Consider the following 24,329-nt stretch of genomic DNA (forward strand, 5'->3'; position numbering starts at 1 on the left):
TTTAGATCTCTAGGACACGAACTTTTTCTAGGGAAAAGTTGAAGGGAACAAAAAAAAAAATACTAGGATAAAGCAGCAGAGACATAGCAATAATGAACAGAGAGAAGTCTAGGGAAACGCAAGCAGGAAGACTGTCAGAAACTAAGTCACAGTTATAGTTGGGCCCAGCCCAGAGACATAGATATAAAGAGGCACAGCTCACACATTCTTAAGGACTTTCTATTTCCGTAAGATGACTGAAGTTTTTTTAGACACAGCATATTATTAATAAGTTGCATAGAAATATGAAATCCATTAGGAACATTCAAAAGTGATTAGAGTAATCTATAGTGAAGATGATTATGCTGCTACCCATCCAGATACTTGGAGAAGAGGGTGGAAGAGAACAGGTCAATACAGGCAGAAGAGCAGCAACGTGAAAGGCACAGTCATAAAAAGGTGGGCAGGCCACTGTCATGACAGGAGGCACAGAAGGTAAGGGAGGAGTGAAAAAGATTTTAAGACAGAAGAACCAGATCTTGAATGCCAGAAAGGACGAAGGATTTCATATTTGTAGGGAAAAAGAAGCCACTTAGCAATTGACCAGCAAGTTGATAAGATAAAAAGGTTATTTTAGGAGGTTTATTCTGGCAGTGGTGTTCAAAACACGCTAAAAATCACTGCAAAGTTAAAATTAACTTACGACTCAAATCTATTAAATACTTTGGGGAAAAATATATTTAAACTAATATTTCAAATAGGGCTGTTACAACTCTAATATTAAATTTGCCACAACTCCCAAAATACTATTTTTCTATTCTCTACTTATTTAAAAATTTAGATTCCCTAAATGTTTGTAAGCCCTTAAAAATTCAATAGTCTATGGCAAGAGTGTGATATATTTTATTTACATCATGTATTTTATCTGCTGTGACAGCTTTTCTGCTTTAAAATATTTTATAGAAATAATCTTATTATATTTAGGATATGATTTAGCTTAACTTATATGTGTTTATTCACACACATCATTTACCAAAAATTCATCCAGGAACTTATTTTAAAGAATGCCTAAATAAAATTGTTTCTCTGCAATATTTTAGACTCTTGAAAATAGAGAGGTTGTTTATCATGTACTATGGTGGACACATTTATATTTGAATTAATGGATCTCTAACCTTAGAATTTCGGTTCCTAAAAGAGTTTTTCCCCCCCTAAGACCTTTCTATTAAGAATGTTTTATAAGCATGGAACCAAATGCTAAATTTTTCACCAAGGAAGCATTTTGCTTTACTTGTATTCAATAAAGCTTAGTTGTATTATAACACGAATTATTTTAGTCAAGTTCATTAGTTAACCAATGCATACTGAACTAAAGCAAATCTTCTATGCTGTACTTTTAAAATAATACTTGCTTGTTGAACACTGTTGGTGGTCTAAATTCTGACCTCCCACCGTTATCTGCTACTCAAAACAGCAGGTACTCTAATTGAGTCCCACTTGAGGCACTGAGAACATAAAAGCAAACTTGGCAGCGTTTCAAGATAAGCACAGTCATGTAGAGTAAATCTCTCATACAGGAGATCTCTTTACCCTTTATGTTCTGCAGGTCTAGGGATCTTACGGTAAGTAAATCACAGCCTCATTCTTAAAAATAACTCAGATTCAGGATTTCAAACCAAACTGTCAAAAGTAAAGCAAGATAATATTGAAGAAATGGTATGGACTCTTTTCACCTTGAGAGGCAGAATATCTCAGATGTATGATATTAGAGCTATATAATATCAAGCCTGTTCTTAAGATAACGTAGGGCAGGGTTGGGTATTTTGTTAGAACCAAACACTCTCCATATGTTAGACAGGCCAGAGTCAAACATTGTTTTCAACTTAATTGCTGAAATCACTTAAGATGTCAATTAAGAAAAGGACTTTAAAACTTAGAAAGCTTTGCACAGAAATCCAGTACAGAAATGCACAACTCAGCATTTCCTTGAAAACTAATAAAATGATACAATATTCCTTTTTTATTCTTCTATAACAAAAAAAGACCACTAAAAGCACATAAGATGAATTCAGATGTTTATTTCATGTAGGCTTTTAAAATGTTTACATGAAAATACTATATATTTTAAATGGAAGACTAATCGTCCATGTATAAATATCATAAAATTTACGTTCAAAGGTAACCTTACCCATGTCTTTCTTTATAGCAAATAGTTTCATTAAGATGTTCTGAAATTTACATTAAAATAAAAAAATCTTAAGTGCATATACATGGAAGTAACAACTAAATCTTGGACATATAACTCCTTATTCTTCCAAAATTATCTTCTAAAACACAATTTCAGTAACTTAATATTTGATTGCAAATGCAATTTAGTAGGGGATAATATTTTCAAAAACATTCTTTTTCATTACAGAATACCTTAGTATTATTAAGGATGGAAGACAGGAAGAAATAGAAGAGAAGTATTAAAAAAATAAAAAACAGAGACAAAAGAATAAGAAAAAGCTGAACCTAGTTCTTTGTAAATACTAATAAAACCAAAAATCAAGAAAAAAAGAAGGCAAAAATAAACACTATTAGGAATAAAAAATGAAAGCATAATGACAGATAATGCAAACTTTGAACAGAAATAGGAAGACATTATGAACAACTTTATGCCAATAAACTTGATGACGTATATGAAATGAAAAAATATTCTTCAAAACTTACTAAAACTTACTAAAATCAACCCAAGAACAAATAGAAAAGCTGACCTATTCTGCAACCATAGAATAGTTAAAATTAATTGTTAAAAATCTTCCCACAAAGAACACATCTGGTCCAAAAATTAACAATCTTTTCAGACACTTAGATCCTCAATTTACATAACTCTCTAGAGAACAGGAAAAAAGAGAACACCTCTAAACACACTTTATGATACCCAAACCAGACAGGAATTTTAAAAGAGAATGAAAATAGTGATCTACCTCACTTTTTAACTCAGATTTAAATATGCTAAACAAGTGCTAAGAGACTGAATTCAGTAATGCATTGAAAAATGCAATTATCATGATCAAATTGGGTTTTTCCTTGGAATACAAGGTTACTGTAATACTAGAGATTTGATTAATGTAATCAAGCACATCAATAACTTTAAAATCTATGATAAAAATAAAATCTATGATAAAAAGAATGTGATGCAATTGAATACCCATTCATTAAAAAAAATCTTAGCAAACTAGCTATTGAAGGAGATGTCTTCAGAATTAATGGGCATCTATGAAAATCTACAGCAAACATCAATAAAAACAGTGAAATGTAGAAAATTTTCTTGTAAGATTAGGAAAATGGTAGAGATGCCATCTTGGCACCAACACAAGAAAGTGAACACATGATGTATTCAAAGTGGCAAGAGGAATAAAATAACTGTCAATCTAGACTCCTGAACTCAGCTAAAATTTTATTCAAGACTGAAGGTTAAATAAAGACTGTCAAGGAAACAAAAACTGAGTATTTACCACCAACAGATCTGCCCAAAAAGAACTTCTAAATGATGTCCTTCAAGAAGGAATATGATCTCAGAGAAAAGGACTGAAAAGCAGTGGTGAGCAAAGAGACTGATAAAAATGAGGATAAATCTAAATAAATGTTGATTATGTAAAGAAACAATAATTGAATTATAGCCATTATTATAAACTTTGTTTTCAGTGGGAAGAAATACTAGAAATTTAGCTCATTTACATCCCAAAAACTTTATCCCTTAACAGAGAAGATTCAGACACCGACCGTTAAATAAGTTTTATGTATTCTGTTTCACCTCCCCATATACTTCAAGATTGCTAGTGGCAGAAGTTGAGAAATAGAAATGGGAAGGAAAATGTAGTTTACGCATAGCCAACAAATAAAGCAGTGAGCTGCAAAAGACTCCTCAATAGAACATATCAGAATGTGTTAAGGAAAGTCAAGGAGTAAGAAGAAATTTAGAGAAAGGAGAACTGTCAGTATGTAGTTAATGAAGCCCCCCAAAAAAGAAAAAAACATGAAAAGTGGAAAGGAACTATTTGATATATTTGAAAGAAAAATGATCCAGAATTTCCTAGTATGAAAGAGAGACATAAGATAAAAAGATCCCCCTTCTGGAATGGTGGAGTAAGTTCCAAGAAGACCAGCCCTCCAGTAGATAATAACCATAAACTATGGACAGAACACAAAAAATAACTTCCTGATGGTTCTGGAGAGTGAAGAAAAGCAGATAAATTTTTTAGAGGAGCTGAAGGTATTGGTACAAGTTGAGTTCGCCATCTTTGCAACTTTGACCTAATAGTAGCCTGTGGTCTGTGCATGACAACGAGTGGCTAAATCAACAGTGAAAAACAGGCCATTGTTTTAGACTCCTAAAGACAGAAACCAGGATGGTCAATGCTGCCAAAAACTGAAAGAACAATCCAAAAGGAAGAGAGTTAGGGAAGCCTAAGTCTTTAGCTAACATGTGACCCACATATACATGGGACACACTCCAAATAGCCCAGATAAAGTAAGAGTGAACTGATCCAAGATACGAGGTGCTGTCTACAGTAGGTAAGACAAAGTTTCCAGTTTGAATCTATCAAACTTAATTGTCTGTGAAAACAAAAGACAAAACACTCTTTGGAGGAATAAAACAGAATCCAAGGTATCTGCAGCAGGGGTCAGCAAACTTTTTCTGTAAAATGACAAATAGAATATAACTCAGGTTTGTGAGCCATATAGTCTCTGTTGCAACTAGTCAACACTGTCATTGTAGCTTGAAGGCAGCCAAAGAGAACATGTGAACAAATGAGGGTGACTATGTTTCAGTAAAACTTTATCTACAAAAACAGGAAGCCAGTCCATAGGCAACAGTTTGTAAGAAAATAATGTATTAATACATAATGTGTTACTGTATTAATACTGCAGAATAAAAACTATGTCTACACAAATAATCATTCACAAGTGTTCAGAGTAGACTGACTCACAATAGATAACATCCCAGATGTCTATTAAGAGGTGACTTAATAAACAAAATAGTTTACCTACCAGTGGAATACTATTCAGCAAGAAAAAAGAACCAGTTACTGATACATATAAAAACATATAAAGAATGTATGACTTTTGAATGCAGATGAAAATTTGGTTTTTCCAATGGAAAACAGGAAAGGAGAAAAAGAGGAAAAAGTAGAGGACAAATATGAAACACAAACATAGAATAGGTTGACAGAATAAAGATCCTAAAAACCACTAGTTCAAATAAATGTAAAATTGTTAAACTAGCTGAAGAAAATACAAAAACTACTACATTGGTTTAACCAGAAAAATATAAAATCTAGCAATTGCTTTTCTCTAGTAGATATATCTATCTATCTATATCCATATCCATATTTATATTTATATCTGGCAAGGTTGAAGATGAAGGTATGGAAAATATTAGCCAGGATAGTGGTTTTAATGCCTGGCAAAATAAATCTTAAGGCACAAGTCATTAAAAAAAAATGGAAAAGGAAAAAACAGAGCAAGCAGACAAGAAACCATAAATGTGTATGCACCTAGTAATATAACTCAACATTATATAAGGTAACAATAGAATTACAAGGAGATAAAAAATAACAGTTTGAGTTGGGTACTTTAAAACATGCCTATCAGTTACTGATAGATCAACCAAACCAAAATAAGCAAACAAATAGATATTTTGAATAATAATATTAATATGCTTCATCTGAGATCTAGTGGTAGATAATGAACTTTAAAGAATACACATTCTTTGAAGTATACAGAGAACAATTACTAAAATTCATCATGTATGACATTAAACAGCAAACTAATAAATTTTAAAGAGGTGGCACCATAAGGACTACTTCATCTTATTTCAGTGCAATAAAAGTAGGCATAAATAATAAAAAATTATCTTTTAAAAACTTCCTTCATTAATAAATTAAAAATTAAATCCATAATGTCTCTGGGGCTAAAGAAATATTTAAGGCGAAAGAAAATGAATGTACCATATAAGAATTTAATTCCAGAGTAGGGAAGAATTCGCATAAGACGAAAACAAAACAAAACAAAATCAAACCAAAACACCACAGTCTTAATGGGAAAATTTGACGGATTTGACCACCTCAAAATTAAAAGACTAAGGACACTGTAGAAAAAGTTAACACACAAATGACTCACTATTTACAAATAAAAACCAGAAAATTGAAAAATGGTCAAAAATGTAAATAGATCATTTACAAGAATAGGGACTTTAACAATAAAAGCCCATGTCAGTAAGAAGTCATGGAAAAAACTTAGTTCTAAGAAAAGAAATGAAAGAACTAGATTATCTAGTCAAATAAAGTGCATCAAACTCATGTCCTCACAGACTGCGCAGGACTCAAGCTCAAAGGACAAGATGAAGCTCTGGTTAGATGGCAAAGCAGGCACAATCAACTTCTGGTAGTTTTAACCCACCACAACTTTATTGATCTTCCAGGAAGAAAGGGCTTTAAAAATCTACAACTTCACCAACCTTGACATGATTTATCAATGATGCTGTCTTAGTTGCCCAAGCAACTACTGGCCATCAAGGGCCACTTCATGGCAAGCCTTTTTAAGTCGAAATTCCTGTTGACTCTGGAATTTCACAATGGCAAATCACAGCAACTGTCTTCTAGAATTCTTCATACGCTACCTCATTTCAATGCCAGCCTGTTCATTGGATCTAAAGAGAGGTTTTAGAAGTGTGACACATACTGATGTATTAAGTTGATGAAAGAGAAATGTAAAACTGAAACTTTATATGCTACTTTTTAAAGTCACCATATGATTCAATTACACTAGAAAGTTTTCTATACTATATAATATGTTTTCTATACTATATAATAAGTTTCTATTCTATATGATGTTTTGATAACTTTCTTATATAGTAATAATAACTTTCTATACTATACAATGTTTTCTGTACCATATAATATGCATACAATTAATACTATGCCTAATCCAAAACCAAAGGCAGAAGCTTAAGTTTCCTGGAGGTCTTCAATTTTTTAGCACACTTTCTTCTTACTCAAAAAACATAAATCTTGTGTGGCCACTTCTTACTGTTTCTAGGGAAACATTCATACCTCTGTATTCTTAGCCAGGCTAAGTAACTTCAAGCAGCCATTACAATGACTTGATGCAGCTGGAGCTGGCTCAGCCACAAGATGCCAGATGGCCTAGAGGCAGGACTTGCTTAGGACTCAGGAACAAGACCATCGGAGAAGTTAGCAAATTAACATAGAAGAGTGAAGTATTATTACTGGGGGCTTAAGATGCTTCATAAGCATCTCTACAGCTATGCCTTGAAACATTTTGCAGATGTAAGTTGCTATCCTAAGGGTAAATTTATATCATTGATTAGATCAGCATGTATGTAATGTTGGAGTCTCTGGTGCTTGTATATAACTATCCGTGTACAAGTATGGAAGAGCAATGTCTAATTCAAATACCATGGACCAACTGCCATTTTCTCTAAGATTCTATGAGAAACATGTTGAAAAGTTGCCATGAATCTTCACTCCATGCAGCTTGATACTTATTTATAATTGATTGGAAATGAGATGCTCCTAAGGATGCCTGATTAACTCATGTATAAGCTGTGAAACATAAGCTATCTACTCTTATAGGTTGACTTTTATGCAGCCACTAAGTTAATCTCTAGAAGGTTATCTTCATGTTATCTTGGCATATTATATATCTTAGAATCAACTATTTATAAAAGTAAAAATTTAGAATCATTACTCCATCATTCAATTGATTCACTTACTCATTTAACAAATATTTATTGTTTTAAGTGCTAGAGGTACAGTGATAAGAAAGACTGACGACTACTCTGATGTTATGAAGCTTGCCTTCCAGGAGATTCATTTTGTACAAAACCTAGATGACAGATTGGTAGATGTGGTGACTCCATATGTATCCACTTGAAGGTATATGTGCGTGGCTTACCAAGAAGAGCTCTTCAATCTTCCACACTAAAACTATTTCCCGTTCTATTTTTTTTCTTTTTTAAAGATTTTATTTTTCTCCTTTTTCTCCCCAAAGCTCCCTGGTACATAGTTGTATATTTCGTTGTGGGTCCTTCTAGTTGTGGCATGTGGGATGCCGCCTCAGCGTGGTCTGATGAGCAGTGCCATGTCCGCGCCCAGGATTCGAACCAACGAAACACTGGGCCACCTGCAGCGGAGCGCGCGAACTTAACCACTCGGCCACGGGGCTGGCCCCTCCCATTCTATTTTTAAGTTATACCTTCTGACACATTATTTGTTCAGAGATTTCCAGATAGATTCAAGTATCAGTGTACCAAACCCTGTGGGAAAATCATATCAATTGCATATGTTCAGACTTCATGTTACTCCACTTGTCTTCAGCTTTTTGAACAGCTAATCTTTTCCACTTTGAAAAATGTCTTCACTTAGCACCAGAGTCTCACTTTCTATTGGTTCTATTCCGACCAACATATTTATTCAGAGTTTTAATTGTTGTTTTCTCTTTATCTTCCTAACCTCCAAATATCGTAGTGACCAAGTTCTCAGTCCTACAACTTTTTCTCTTCCATCTAACTCATTTCCTAATGCTATTATTTAATAACATGTCTTCAACATCACCGTCTTGTTGACGACTTCTAGATTTATATCTATCCGAGACCAACTTACATCTCCACATGGACATCTAATGGGTATCTTAAACCTAAAACATAACCAAAACTGCATTCCAGGGCATTTTGCTTTCTGTTTCCTGTTGCTATATTCCTCCCAAGATAAATGCATGGCTTGCTTTCTTACTTCCTTCAGATCTTTAAACAAATGTCACCTTCCCAGATCAGCCTATATAAAACAGTACCATTCCCACCCTCTCATCCCTGGTTGTATTCCCTACCCTTCTTGCCTGAGATTATATTTCTCCAAAATACTTACCACCAACTGACATATTATATATGTATTTGCTTATTGTCTATTTCTTCCACTATAATGTAAGCTCCATGAAGGCGGGGTCTTTGTTTCTTGCTGTATTAGCAGCACATAGAATAGTCTCTGGAAAGTAGTTGGAATTCAATAAATATTTGTCAAATCAATGACTGAGTTTGTAAATAATCCCTTCAATAGTTCTATCTACCTACCTGTCTATCTACCCACCTACCTACTTACCTATTTATCTATCTAGTTCCTACACTTTGTATGCTGTGCTAATTTGAGATTAGAATGACGATTTTCAAGGGCAGTATCAGAATACTATATTTTAGAACCACAGAAGCCCAGCCTCTTAGCTCTAAGAGACTCTGAAAGATAACGTTGTCCCATTTCTTGTTCTATAGATTGTGGCTTAGAAAGAAAAAGATCTCTGACTAAGGTTACACAACTAACAAGAGGCAGAACCACTGTCAGTGCTCAGGCCTCAGGCCCTCCAGCCTGCGCTCCTGACCAAACCCCAACTCAGAGGCGCTGCTTTTCTTTGGCTGCCCACAGCAGCCCAGTCCTTCCTGGCATTGTTTTTAAAATTGTCCTTGATAAAGATTACACACAGATAGAACTAGAGAAAAAACTAATTTTAGAAATAAAAAAGTCACACATACAAAATTTGAGAGGAAAAAAACAATATCTAAAACTTCATTTTATTTGCAAAATGCCTAGTTTAAAACAGGGCATCATCCTAAGATACTGAGAAACATAGATTTTAAAATCCCCATAAACACTTATACTTTCAGAGATGGAAAAAAATCTGTGCAAGTGGGTTAGTGAGAAATGACCAGATAAGTAGAGCAAATAGCCGAGAAAAACAAAATAAATCACTTAAGACATTTCTTAGTCCTAATGGCATAGGTGCTGCAGCAGATAAAATGAATTCAGTTTAAATACAGGATCTGACCTAAGGTGTTTCCCATCCAGAAGACGATATGTACAGAAGTTTGAGCTCCTTAGGAGGCAGTAGAGCACAGTGGTTATAACGTACTCTGTTCTCTGGATTTGCATCTAACACTCCCTCTTAATAGGTGTAAGAACTTAGTTGTTCTAACTTCTATAGGCCTCAAATGATCTGTAAAATAGGGCTGAATGATAACTATGGCATACAATTTTTAAAAGAATCGAATTAGAACATAAACATAAATGATTTACATACTTTATGACATGTATTTTAGAGTTCTAAATATTGTAGAATGGTACTAGTAAAATTTAACTAACTGCAATAGGATATACATTAAAAATTATTTCTAAAAGTAACGTTTGTGAAAAGCAATCTAAAATTTACCAAAATCATGTTTGTGGTTGATCATTTGCTTAAGATTTCCTAACACTTGGGGTACTTTATAAAATATGAAAATTTTCCCTTATCAGCTCTATCAATTCTCTATACTGCATGAACTTAAACTGTGTCCTACACAATACTACAAGGGTAAACGTAGACGGCCTACTCTGTTTTCCAAAACAATGCTAATTTCAGCATGTAAAAATGTCTACCCACAAAATCAACCCTGTGTACTTCAAAATATTCATTTTATCATGAAGTTTTAAGAAAGAAGATTGTGACCCAATTTTTGATTGGCTAAAGGCCTGCAGGTGAGAGTAGAGTGAAGAAGGTTGGTAGATGAGATCACAGAGGTTTCAGGGACAGACGGTATAGAGCCGAGCTGACCACCGTCATCATTATACCTGATGCTAAGTTCCAAGAATCCAGGGCTCTGCCACATGTAGACCTTGGGAATCAGGTCACAATCACACTCCTACACGAGTTCCTTCTGAGCTTCACTATCGCCAGGTGAGTGTTACAATCGACATATCCTTTCACACGTCACATTTAATGCAGCTCCATCTCCTTCATACATTCACTAATTTTAATCTTAAATCAGTTATTCACTGAGTGCTTCCCATTTGCCAACCACTGGGCTAGATGCTGGAGAAACACTCTCTGTCCTCATGGAGCTTACACACTAATGCGGGAAATTGAGAAGAAAGTAATAAGCAAACAAGTGAACAACTCCTTTGATAAGAATCAGAAAGCAGGGAGAGCATAAAATACGTCATAATGCCATATACTCTTTTCCTTATAATGGATTTTAATTACGCTACCAGTAATTCAAAACAGCATTATCTTCAACAAAGCCAAACTCCTTTGAGGCAATCATAGAAATGCAGGTAGAGTGAAATACAGCTACCAATTCACCTTAAGCATGGTTATCAGTTTATTCCTGAAATACAAAGTGTGTGTGAGAGTGTGTACTAGAAGAGATGGGCAGATGCGGCATGGGCAGCAGGAAGAGAGAAGGAAAGAAAGAAGGAAGGGTAAATAGAGCTAAAATTCTTGCATCGATAAGAAGGTCTTCAGACTTCAGACTTTCTAGACAGGTACAACTGGCCTCTCTGAGTAATCAGTGACCATTTGAATACTAACACATAGACACTGCTTAGTTAACCCTCATACGGTTATCCTTTTCCTCTAGTTTACTTAGAAATGCACTCTCTAATTTTTGTTCCTGTAGAACATATTTTTGACATTTTATTTTCAAGGTTAAAAGACATAACTCTTCCTCCACAATTACATGTTCATACATCGTTTTTATTACATTTCACCCAGTGACCTACGATTTAAGAAAGTCAGAGATTTAAAATAGAAGCACTGAACTGGCATAATGCAAATACTTCCCTGACTTCAGTGCCATTTTTGAAGTAGGAATTCTTAGGTCATTCCTTCCTGACTTTGAGTAAATGCCCACACCTATTTCTATCACTTCCAAAGTGCCAGAGGAAAAATGCAGAAACCTTCTCTTAAAAAATCTTTCTTTCCAAAATTGGGGTGCTCTTGAGCTACCAACTTTAAAATAAAGTCATCTTGCCCTCCTCCAATCAATATTTCTAAACAATGAATGTGAAGATACACTTAAAAACTCCCACCCGGACACAATCCTTACCTGCATCTCTTGACAAAAGGAAGCCAATGGCCCAAAGAGAATCTGACATTGCTCATCGGCAGTGTATGTCATCCCTGGCAACTTGGAGGGAACCAGCACGGAATTGACACTTTGGGGATTTGTCTGTAGCAAGCAGTTACTGGCCTTTGACCTGGCAATATGCAGATATGTGTAAAATTTTGAATTTAATGTAAAAAGTTGTTATGGTTAGTTAGCATAGCAACAGGAAATATTTTTACAATATTAAAAATATGTTCTCACTTTTATTTATAAACTCTTCTACTAAATCCTCATAGAAATTATTCCATGTACAAGAATCATTTGCTTACAGTTATTTAAGATAATCCTGATAATAATGTTCAAGTTAAGAAAATTTTTTGGTTTAAAAGGTCTTTCATATGGATTAACTCTGATAACCTACGTAACACTGTGAGGTGGTTTTCTTTTACACATTTACAAGATGAAGCAGCTCAGACTCAGACAGCAACTTGCCAAAAAGTAATGTGTGAAGGTAAGAAATCAGCTATATTCAGGGATTTAAAGAGTCTCTGGAAAGCATTCTTAAGTGAGTATTAACAGTATAAATATTTTCGTATTTGACCTTGTAATACAACGTCCATTTATGAAGTGACATTTAATTTGATCAGAGTTCTGATTCATGTGAAGGCAACTATACAAAATCACACATGGTCCTTAGGATCTCATTACAGCCCGGTGAAGGGCTGCTGTTGCAGTGAGGAGGTGTGTTCAAAACATCACATGCACTGATTGCCGTTCTACACTATCACGACAAGGAGCATGCACACATTTCAGAACACAGTTATGATAATGTAACAAACATCATATTTTAGCAGATTTTAATATCCATTTGATAGAAAAAAATAGGCTTGCCGATTTGAATGGTAAGGAGAAATGAATAAAATTTATCTGTGTAGTGAATTTAGCTAGCTAGGTGTTCCTCTATTTCTTACTTACGCTTTTGGATACCTTAAGCATCTCTCTCTTTCTCTCACTAACCACTTTGCATATCACCTACTGTTTCAGCTGCTCTTTCTATTACCAAAGGAATAGGTAAAGAACACGGGCTTTTAAACGAAAATTGGAACAATTACAATACTTTTCTTTTCCCAATCAGACAGAAGCTAAGTGCTAGCACTGTTGAAGGTGGAAAAAAGGTGAATCAAGGACTATTATACTGGTGAAAACTATATATTAATGAGAAAAGATTCAGAGTTTAGAAGCATCACAATGGAAAGGTGGAGATTTTGTTAAAGAGGTTCTTTGTGATAACAACAGAGGTGTTGAGTGATGAGCAATGAGAATATTTCCAGTGGGAAATTTTGAAGAGACAAATACCACAACAGATTATTTTTTATCATCATAAAAATTTTCAACCTTACAAATCATCTTCCCCATCTTTTTATTTGAAAAATGTGGAAACTAAGAAGCAGATGGGTTAAATAATGTGGATGAGTCAATGGAAGAGCCAGGATTGGAACCAGGTGCCTTGATTCCTAATCTGGTGCCCTTCTGCTCTGCCATGCCACCTTCCCTGGGTGGTAGAGGAAACAGGCACACAGAAACATTCACAATGCAACAACAGTAAGTGACCTCAGTACCTTAGAAATCTTTCCAAATCTTCCTTGCTACATCGGGACCATGAAACATCACCAAGATTTTGTCCTTTAATCCATTCACCAGACATGATATGAAGACCATCAGCACATGATGGGTGGTCATTGTCATGATTAATGCCCATGCTGATTCAGAATATAATTAAAATAAAACAATAACATTAAGCAAATATTACTTTTTAATTTCCCATAATAGCAATTAAATAACAGTTAAATACTTAAAATAATGGGAGAGAAATTAGTTTTAAAGATCAAAATAAAATTAGATTTCAGACTGATTTACTTTTTAAATTTTCTTACCCAGATTAAAGGTAAATGTTTTCATTTAGAGCCTATTTTTTAATATATTATTTAGAACATAAAGATTTTATTTAGAACATTTCCCCAATCAACCTAGAAAATAAAATGTTTGGTCATCTATATCACCATAATCTATAGATATATTTTTCACATAGTAGTACATATGAGACACACAGAAATAGTAAGTTTCTATTCAACCACACAAGATTCTTGCTCTTGCCTGGAGATGTTTTATTCATACCTTTTATCAAATCTGAAACCACATTAAACTATCATTTTCCCCTCTGTTTCATTAGACCATCTTCTTGCACGCATTATATAACACAAACCCTCCCTGGGAAACCTTCACCCAAGGGGTCATCTTCACATTTTCTAGTGAATCTTGACTCAGTTGCTTTAAGTTGGAACTCTATTCTAAAAATCTGACTTATCTCCAAATGGAAATACTAGAAAAACATTAAAATCAATGCATCTAAAAACTGCTCTCGTTCTCTCTTTCAAACTTCAGTTTACTCCTGTATTCTTTTTCTCCTTTGCTCTCTTTTCTGTGTCTTTGTTAGCCACCTAGTCTGTCAAATCAAGAATCTTCAGATCACCATTTATTCCTTCTTCTCCCAAATTATCACTCAAGCTATTTTACTTACTAAGTGTTAGGGGCAAGCCCTGCCAATTCTACTTTCTAAATATTTCTCTCAGATATCACCTCCTTTCAATTACTTTTGTTACTATTAACAAAGACTGTATTAACGAAAGACTATATTTAGTCAACAATGACTATGGCATTATGGGTTCTGCACCTCTAGTCTTTACCAACATTCTCCCTTCTTTTCCTCCTACTCTGCCCCAACGAGATCTATTTAAAACATAACTGGATCGCCATTCCTCTGCTTCCAATTACCTATATGGCAATTTCCACCTCTTTAACAAGGTACATAGCCTCTTCATCTTCTAAGTCATTTATTGCATTTTCTTTTCAGCAATACCAAATGATTTATGGTTTCCCAAACATTACACTGTTCCTTATTGTCTTGCAATTAATAGTTATTTAGCATTTTCTATGTGTCATACACCATACAAGGGGGTTTATAAGCTTGAGTTAAACAATTCTCTGAGGTAGGAACTACTATAAGGCCCATTTTGCTAATGGGAAGTAACTTTCCCGAGGTTACACAGTGAGACAGTAGAAAGTGGTGACGTTAGAACTGAGGTGGCTGGCTCTAGAAACAGGTTACTAACCATTACACATCTGACGTTATACGACTTCCATTCCCTCCTCTGCCTTGTCCAAAGTGCTTGTTCTTCAATGTCTTTATCTGGATAAATTCTACTTAATCTTTAAGATTAACGTAGATTATTTCAGGAAGTTTTATTTTACTAACTGCCACCTCACCTATGTGTACTATCTCTTTTTCCCAGCATAGGATTCTGTGAACAACACTGTTATAATGTTTTCTACATCATATTATAGATTTTTACTTTTGGCTATCTCCGAAATGTCTTGAGGATAGGGATTTCCTCATGTCTCTAAGATCCTGGCATATTGGAATCATAATCTATAAACTATGCTTAAATGCTGAACCAAGTCATCATGCAGAATCACTTCTATTTCAGTAAAAATGTTATATAATCACCTATGAATTCTCCGAATGAGGCCATCAAAATAATTGTTTGTGAGTGACAGTTAATAGTGAAGAAGCAGAAAGAGGAAAGTTTGGTTTTGTGCATTCTAAGATGATGCCAAGATAGTCAAGTGTTCCCTTTTCTCATTGTGTAATGATCTGGATAATAAATAAAATGGTCTTTCATAATAAAAAATTGTGAATAAGAAGAATATCTATACTGTATTTTAAAAACCTAATAAAAGAATTGTTAAAAAAGTTGCTAAGGGAAATCACAACTAGACTACTCACATTTTCTTAAATCAAAATAAAAATTTTCAAGACTATTGAACTATATTTTCATTAAAATAAATTAAAAACTTGAATCAAAATTGTTACATTTAATATATTTTTGAGAGGAAAAATGATATCAGTTGAATAAATTAATTTATGAATAAGAGTAATGAATTAAGAGTTCACCATGTTTGCTAACATTAAGGACTATGAAAACTATGGTCTAAATAAAACTAAAAATACATTATTGAATATCATTTTTCACTTTTAGTGTTAGAAAAACTCAGCTAGATGCTGAATCATATTTCTCTTTCCTGGTTTAATTATGCCTTTAAATAGGGTCTGTATCAACACATATTAAAAGAATGATTGACAGAATAGGAAGATAAATGTTTTTCATACTTTGAAGATAAAGAGGAAAAGTAAGAAATTGATTTGAAGTGGTTACGGGCAGTTCAGTTACTGGGGGGTAGAGTGAAAGACATTGGCATTAGAAAGAGATTTGAATTTTGTACCCCCCCATTCATGTGATCAGAGGCAAGTTACATAATAATAAAGAAATGTGCCTCAGTTTCCTCATTGGTTAAATATATTTTCCTGACTGGTTGTGAAGATTACATGAGGATGATGTAAAATGCCTGGCACAGTGCCTGGACTATAGTAGGAACCCATAACTATTCTTTTTATTGGGGCAGAAAATCAGAGAAATTTTATCTTAGCATTTTAATTTGTCAAAAGCACAGACATAAACATCATTAAAGGTAATCCGCTGGATTTACTCACTTTGGTGAAAGTTGTGGACTTAAGGAAAACCAAGTAAACAATAATGGCAAGAATTTACTTTGGATGTTAAATTAAAACAGAAATTGTAAATATGGCACAATCCCACAGATTGACAAAGATGCCTTAATGCACTTCTAACTGTATGGTGCTGATGCAGCCCCCGCCTGCATCACTGTCTCATCTCCACCCGGGATTCTGGCGGCAGCACACTTTGCTGGGTGACCCTCTTATATCAACAGCCACTTGCCATGTGGAACACACTCAACTCTTCCATCTGTGGTGGTGCCGTCTTTCAAATCATACACAAACGCCATTATTTTTGAAAGGCAACTGATCTTTTTCAGAAATAATAAAACTTCTTAAATAATGTGTCCATCTGAGAGAAGGAGAGGGACTGCTTCCAAGATTTAGCAATTTGGACATTTTCCCAAAGTAGCGTAATGCGATTTTCCAAATTGGGAAGATTACAACTTCTCATCCAGATGATCATTTTCCTTTTGGGATCCTGATTCTCATGTAAGAAATTAGCTACAGCCATGCAGAGATCTGATGATTCAAGCATTGTTTACCATTAGTTAAATTTTTCTAAAGCTATTTAACTTGTAACAGAAAAGATTATCATTAAACTGGGACAGGGTTTTTTTTTTTTTTTTTTTGCCACACATCTGGAACTATCAGGCGACATTGCTTAGTCCTGATTGCACAGATTTGAAACAAAACATTTAATTGTGAACCTTTATCTGCTCCAGTCACTACATTAATCATTTACAATGATGATATCATTTAATCCTCACAATATCCCCATAATGTTTCTATTATCATGATTTGTATTCTACAGATGAGAAAGGCGCTGAGGTTAGTGGTGGAGCTGTGACTCAGCCCCAGGCTGTCTGATGGTCAAGCAGACAGACCTCTAAACCACCACACTGTAATGCTTCTCTTTCTAATCAAATCTCTCCATTTATGCCTACGACTTACCATTTTCTGAATAATTTTAAGTATCTCCTCTCTTTTAGCAGAAATGCACCTCTACATATATAGTCCCATAAGCAACTCACATGCATTCTCAGAATAAGACAATAGCAACACCTCTCCTCACACTGTGCAAGTGAGTTATATTTTAATAATCTCAGTTTAAATTCATTTTGACAAAGAGCCTTGGGCAAATAAACTCTCCGCTAACATTGTACATGGTTGTCAAGTCAACTGAAAAAATATTTTTATCTTATAAAACTTCTCAACTTGTTTAAAAGTCCCTGCCAGGAAGTTTTGTGATATCCTGCGGAAAGCTGGAGAAGCATTTGGATTTTGAAGATGGTCCCTTTTGATGTTTAAAGAGTTAGAGAAGAGAACATTTATGAACTCACTCGCATTTTTTGGATAATTTGGAAAGGCTCAGATTTGTAAACAGTAATACTTTAAAAGTGTAGACTTTTTTGTGCTGAATACATTAAACATTTTATCATGATATACCAATTCCTACCAAAAGTCATATATTATATGGAAAACTTACTTTAAAAAAAGAAAAAGATTATCACAATGTCTAACTGGAAGTGGATTATATTTCCACAAAATGACACTTAATTTCATACAATTCAGTGGCTACATCTAATTTGATATAACTTCACTACTGTGTGCTCATGGAAAAAAAAGCCCAACATTAAGAAATACATGCTATTTTCATTACTTTTTACGTTTTAAATCATTTCAACTTGCACAAAATAATTAAATATGTACTTCTCTCCGCAAATCAAAAGGCAATGTAAAGCAAGTCAGCAAGGAGATAAAAAAACTAGAGGTTAGAAAGAAAAGAAGAGGTACAAAAATTGAGATTCCTTTTGACTTTACTGTGCATTACAAAACAGGTTTATCTAGCAATTCAACGAACACTTGTGGAGAACCCCCTATATGCTGGGTACTATACTGAGCTGGGGTCATAAAAATGAGTAAGATCTAGTTCTTACCCTCAAGGAGTTTATTATCTACTGGGGTTGGAATACTATCTCTTTCCCTCACCTGACTAATAGATGCCTGGATCCTGTTAGTTCTATATTCCTTAAGGCTCTCCCACCCACCGCCCCCTTTCTGCCACCACTGCTATCAACCAAGACAAGTATTGATTCTCTTCACTTCTGGTTTATTGCAATGTCTGTCCAACTGACCTCTTGCCCCTTAACTCTTTGTCTTAATTAAACCATGCTTTAATTAGCTTCTTGTGAATGATCTAATGCAAAAAAAACTAGTTTTCTAGGCCAAATCTTTTAATTTTCCTTGGCAAAATATGAATAATGAACCATGTGCTTTAGAATCGTAGGGCATGGTGATGGTGGGTTACTTAAAATGCATATTCCTGGGCCCTACCCCAACAACTCAAAGAAAATATTTAGCGATAACGTCTAAGAAACTTCATTTTAACACATGTTCTAGATGATTCTTACCCACTCAAACTTTTGAGAACCAATGATCTACAGGATAAAATCCAAACTTTATCCTGTTTTTCAAACGATCTGTAAACTGACTTCAATCTAATTTATTAGAACAGTTAATTCCAGCCTACTTTTTGATACATTTCTATCCTATCAGAATGCTTTCCCCAGCTTATCTGTATTTACAAATGCAACTCGAATTTTAAGATCGTCTTCCTCTATAAAGGACACTTCAATAAATTCTAGCATATATTTCTTATGACCCTTAACCTCTATGCCCTTCAGATATATGGCACATAAGACATACTATAATTACCTTCTACTGCTGGTGAATTTTAAATAATATAAACTATCACTGCATAGAATTTAAGTGTTCAGAGAACAAGAATTGTCATATTTTCTTTTTAATTCCTTGAAATATTTAGTTCAATACCTTATTAAATAAATGTCTACAGACTTATGAACTGATATAGAATCATAGATGCAACTAAATATTCTGTAAAGTTGATGGAAAATTGAAACTAATGTAGCCTCTTACTGACTTAGAGAAACCATAAGTCAGAAAAATCTCTAGGTGAACTACTCAACGAAGGTTGCTTGCCTCACTCTAGACCATGTATTTGCCAAGATACATCAGAGAAATGCAAACAGAAAGCCAGTTCTTGTAAGGCCATTCATAGCTGGGTGATTTTTTCCTCTCTTCCACCTACTCACTATGACATCCAAACCCACATTTGGAGAGAATCTGGTGTGGGAGTGCTGCCACATCTATATTGGCTGAAGTCCCATTATGATTATTAACTTGGACAAACTACTTATTACTTAAACTGGTATCACTATCTAAATAAAGTATCAGATACAAATGCTGTATTAGTGGTCTTACAAGAGTCTCCATATTAAGCACGCCTCCTGCCAATCCAGTAAGAATTCTGAAGGATATGAAATAACTCCTTGAATGAAGAGAGAGATGTATAGTCAGTGGAGGCTGAAAATCACCTTTTTATATTAAAGCATTCATAAAAATAATTATAATACTACTAATTATTTTTATTATTCATTCACTCTGTATTATGGGTCAACCACTGTGCTATGCAATTAAAGCATCACCAATCTAATAATGAACATTGAAAAAAAAAATTCAAATTTTAGGGATGAAGAAAATTAGTTCAGACAGATTGACTTACCCAAAGTTCATTCAGCAAGTGGTTGACATGACAAGAAGTCAAGTTCAAGTCTGTAATTCTCTAATACACCTTCTCACTCACCTGCTCACTGAGTAGTTTCTAACTTTACCCATGGCAGGTGTGCTAGAGGAAGATATTTGAGACTTTTGCTACTGGGAATTCTAACAAGTACAACGTAGGAACAGTAAAATTACATGTAGCCATTACCAATTTTAGTGGGTCAAGGGAAATTAATTAGAGAATAATTAATTTTGAACATTTTAAGGAGCAATGGACTTCTAGAGATAGAAGTATATTTGCTTTTTGTCTATTATAGCAATCTATTATTATTTCATGTATTTCCCATTCTAACAGTCTTAGATGATAACATGTTGCCTTTATCTTCATTTCCTATTTACTTCATGCTGTTTGTCTACTCTCCCTTTAGAATGTGTCTTCTCTTTTTTACAGTAGATATACTGATGCACATCAATGCAAAATGAAAGGCAAAAATTTTATACCCTTCTAAAAAGCGCTCTTCAGGCAAGCTGAAGGAGAGAAGCCAAATTTATGTTTGACAGGATGTCTTCTGGGACATATGTTAGCTTCTTATTGAATTAGTAGAATTTTATATTAAATAGTCCTATTGCTAAAACTGCTGGATTTGGCCCTTCCGAGTCCATGGCTTCAGGACTTGCATGAAACAGTTAGACAGGCCTGCCACCAGACTTCAAAGTAGACTCAGCCTAACTGATATATAATTTAACTATTGTATTTCCACATTGTTTATTTTATATAGGAATTTAAAATGTCATGATGTATCAAAAGGAAAAGTATTTTGCCATATTTATAATTGTTTAGTCATAAAACTGCATTTTCTTTTACTCAGTCAAGCCAGCTGCATTCCTTGATCCAAACTAATTCCTCTTCTCTACTTCTGGAACTCAACTGCCTTCTACTCTGGATCTCAAGATGCCTGTCCAACAGATGAGTATTCATACAACAAATGCTTATTCATTCATACAACAAATGTTTGAGTGCCTATAATATACAATGCACTCAACTTTGTGCTGTGGGAGAAAAAACATATTAGATAGTAATCTTGTTTTCATAGAGATTGCTGTCCAGTTGAGTGTGTGTGTTTGTGTGTGTGTGTAAATTTCAGAAAAAAATCAGTATATAGTAGAAATTAAGTGACAGTGATATTTGCAATAAATAGAGCAAGGAAGTTGAAAAAGGAAATATATTTTCAGCCAGACTTTCAGGTCTAATTTCACAAAAAGATAGCATTTATCCTGGCCATTAATGGATAAGTAAAATTGGAAGAGATATAGATTAGTAAGGCTGGGAGTTGGGACAGTGAAAAAGCATTAATAAAGACCTGAAGTTTGAAAATTATGGATTGCTTGCATTCATGAAATAGAGAAGTGGATTATAAAGTCAGAAAGGTAGATTGGGACTACTCTATAAAAGTCATGAATCTAAGGCTAAGGAATTTGGAGTTCATCCATTACGTGGTAAGGGGCAATAAAGATTTCTGGACTGAAGATCAGTACCATGATTCAGACCTTGAATCTAACTAATGTGTGAGATAGATTACAAAGATAAAATGGTGAGGCAAGGAAACCAGTGAGACAGGTATTGCAGTAGTCCAAGCCTGGAGAATAAGAGAAGAGGGAATCGACAGATGGGATAGCTATTTCAGATGAAGAAAGAATAGAATTTGGCAACTGATTATGAGAGGAACGAAGGGGAGAAAGAGTTAAAGATGTTTCAACCAAAGAACTGATAGCAATATTGATGCCAATAACAGAAATACAGATGTCTGAAGATGCAAGTTTATAACCTGGTCCTATGCTTGGTAGAAGTCAGGCACAATTTCCAGCAGAGTATGTAAGCAAATGTCATTGATTTCAAAGGCTTATTAGTAACAAGGCATCTGCATTCTTGGTACTCTGGCAATAATTAAAATTTTAGCAGGTGCCCCAAATATTTATTGCCTTCAAGGAGCTAACTTTGCCTATTTATTGCCTCATTAGCTGCTCAGTTCTGAAGAAACTCTTGAATTGCTAACTTGCTGGAAAAGCCATGTCTCCACGCCAAAGTTTAGTAATATATATTAGCCTTTTTCCCCTGCTTCAAAAAGTGAAACAAAACCCAAAAACACATAAGTGTTTCTGGCCATATCAAACACTGTTCTATATTTTTATAATGACATGATTTATAACTAAGTTGCCCTAATTTATGTAATTTTATCAGGACTCAACATCTCTATGAAGTAGACAATCTAATTACTATATGAGATTCTTAATCAGTGAATAAATTGTATATGTTTAATACAGTTTCTTTTAACTTGTAAAATTATAGAACTCTACTAGAGTTTTTTTATTTTCTTGATCTTATCTAGTACAAGTATAAATTATGATAAACTTGCTAAAGTCAAATTACAAAACTATATCATATTCTGACTTCAAGACAAATAGTTTTGTCCACAACTTTATGTCCAGAGTATTATTACAGGAATATAACATATCTTAAAAGGGTACTTAGCATAATTACGAAAAGAAAGTGTTGAGCCATCAGATACTAAATGGTCATAAAATAAATACTGTTTTGTTCATGTAAAACAGTGACCATACTCGAGTCCTTGTGATTATTTTTATTGGCTACATATTTTTAAAGTAATGGGGCTAACTTTAGCAAGTCAGCAAAAGGTGAGATGTTCAGCCATTCTAGTAAGCAAAGAAACACAAATACAAATGAAATTATAACTTGAAATGTGCTATACTCAAAGCTGGCAAAATGAGCTGAAACCGTATTCACAGCAGTCCTTTATTTAAATTTGGATAAGCAGTGCCACATGGCCTCCAAAAATATTGCACCACTGTCCACTCCTCTCAAAAATGTATCAGAATATCTGTTTCCACACATTCCAACATTTTTCATTCACTTACACTGTTATCAAAACATCACTTAACATCTATTTACGGAGCACATGAGAGCTGTTAGAGATACAATGTTAAATAACAGCAATAGAAACAAAAAAAACAAGACACAGACACTGTCCTCAGGAAGCACAATCTAATTAGATGTCAAATAATCATACAAATTTTGTAAACCTGCAACTGTGAAAAAATTAAGAATGAAAATTACATAGAACCTATAAAAGAGATTTAAGAGATTTAACCTACCCATGGAGTAATTCTCTGAAGAAATGATCTGAAAGAAGAGGAGGAGAAAATAAGGGAAGAGGGCAGAAAGAATTTTCTTACCAATGGAAGCACATGGTCCTTATAGTGGGTGTGAATATGGGTTCCACTGTATAGATTTATGTAACCTGAGAGGTGACAGCAGAATTGCTTGGTGATCTGAATTGGCATTCTACAAATGATGCTAAGGTTCTTTCATAGAAGCCATGGATACATCTCTATGAGCTACGTGGTATTTTTCTAACGGGGCTTTGGTCATTTTGTGGCTTGGTTTGTAAGAGCTCTTTTTATATTAAGGAAAATATTATTTTGTCATATATGTTGCAAATACTTTCACCGATTGTGATTTACCGTCTAAGTATTATTCTTTTTCCTTGTGTTGATATTTAATTTTGAGTTGTTAATTTTACGTGACTTTTCCTCAAATGTTTCTAGATTTTATATCCAGAATCAAATAGATTCCCTATTGAAAGACAAAAAAAGGAAAAAAAAAGCCAACAAAACAGAAAATCTCAATGTACAGAATCATTTTGGTATGTTCTGATGTAATGTCTAAGGTAGAGAATCAGATTCATGTTACTTCTGTTACTGAATCATTCATTTCCTTCCACTGATTGTAGGTGCAGTTTTTATTATTTGCTACATTCCCACATCATTCCTTGCTCATGAATGGATTTTTTACTGTCTCTTCCATTGACTTGTCTGCTTATTCAGCACCAGCACAAACTGCTTTATCTACTATGAAATGTATTAATATCTGACAGAGTTCACCCTCCTCCTCTGCGCCTTTTTTCTTTTTTAACAAGAAATTTCTTATGTTGATTTTTTCCATATGGACTCTATAATCAGTATGTCTAATAAAAAAAAGAAAAGCAAATTCTGTTGGCATTTTTGGGCAGATCACATTACATTTATATGTAGATAACGGTCATTTTATAATACTGACTGTTCCTAACCCAAATCAGAAAATATCTTTCCATCTACTTAAACCACTTTTATGACTCTCTGTGTGGTTAGAAATTC

General features: G+C 34.2%; 1 protein-coding gene across 2 annotated transcripts in view; it reads right to left on the bottom strand.

Annotated features, from left to right (window-relative positions):
• The window catches only part of ADAMTS19 (ADAM metallopeptidase with thrombospondin type 1 motif 19), a 236,401-nt gene that overhangs the window by 94,601 nt on the left and 117,471 nt on the right, over positions 1-24,329 (bottom strand). For both annotated transcript variants that reach the window (XM_070569341.1, XM_070569340.1), the window contains 2 exons: positions 13,519-13,659; positions 11,900-12,050 (listed from right to left, as the gene is read on the bottom strand). In XM_070569341.1, the coding sequence (XP_070425442.1) occupies positions 11,900-12,050; positions 13,519-13,659 (292 nt within the window). The remainder of the gene's footprint in view (positions 1-11,899; positions 12,051-13,518; positions 13,660-24,329) is intronic.

This window comes from Equus przewalskii, chromosome 13, assembly GCF_037783145.1.
Source record: "Equus przewalskii isolate Varuska chromosome 13, EquPr2, whole genome shotgun sequence".
In the NCBI taxonomy this organism is placed as follows: Eukaryota; Metazoa; Chordata; class Mammalia; order Perissodactyla; family Equidae; genus Equus; species Equus przewalskii.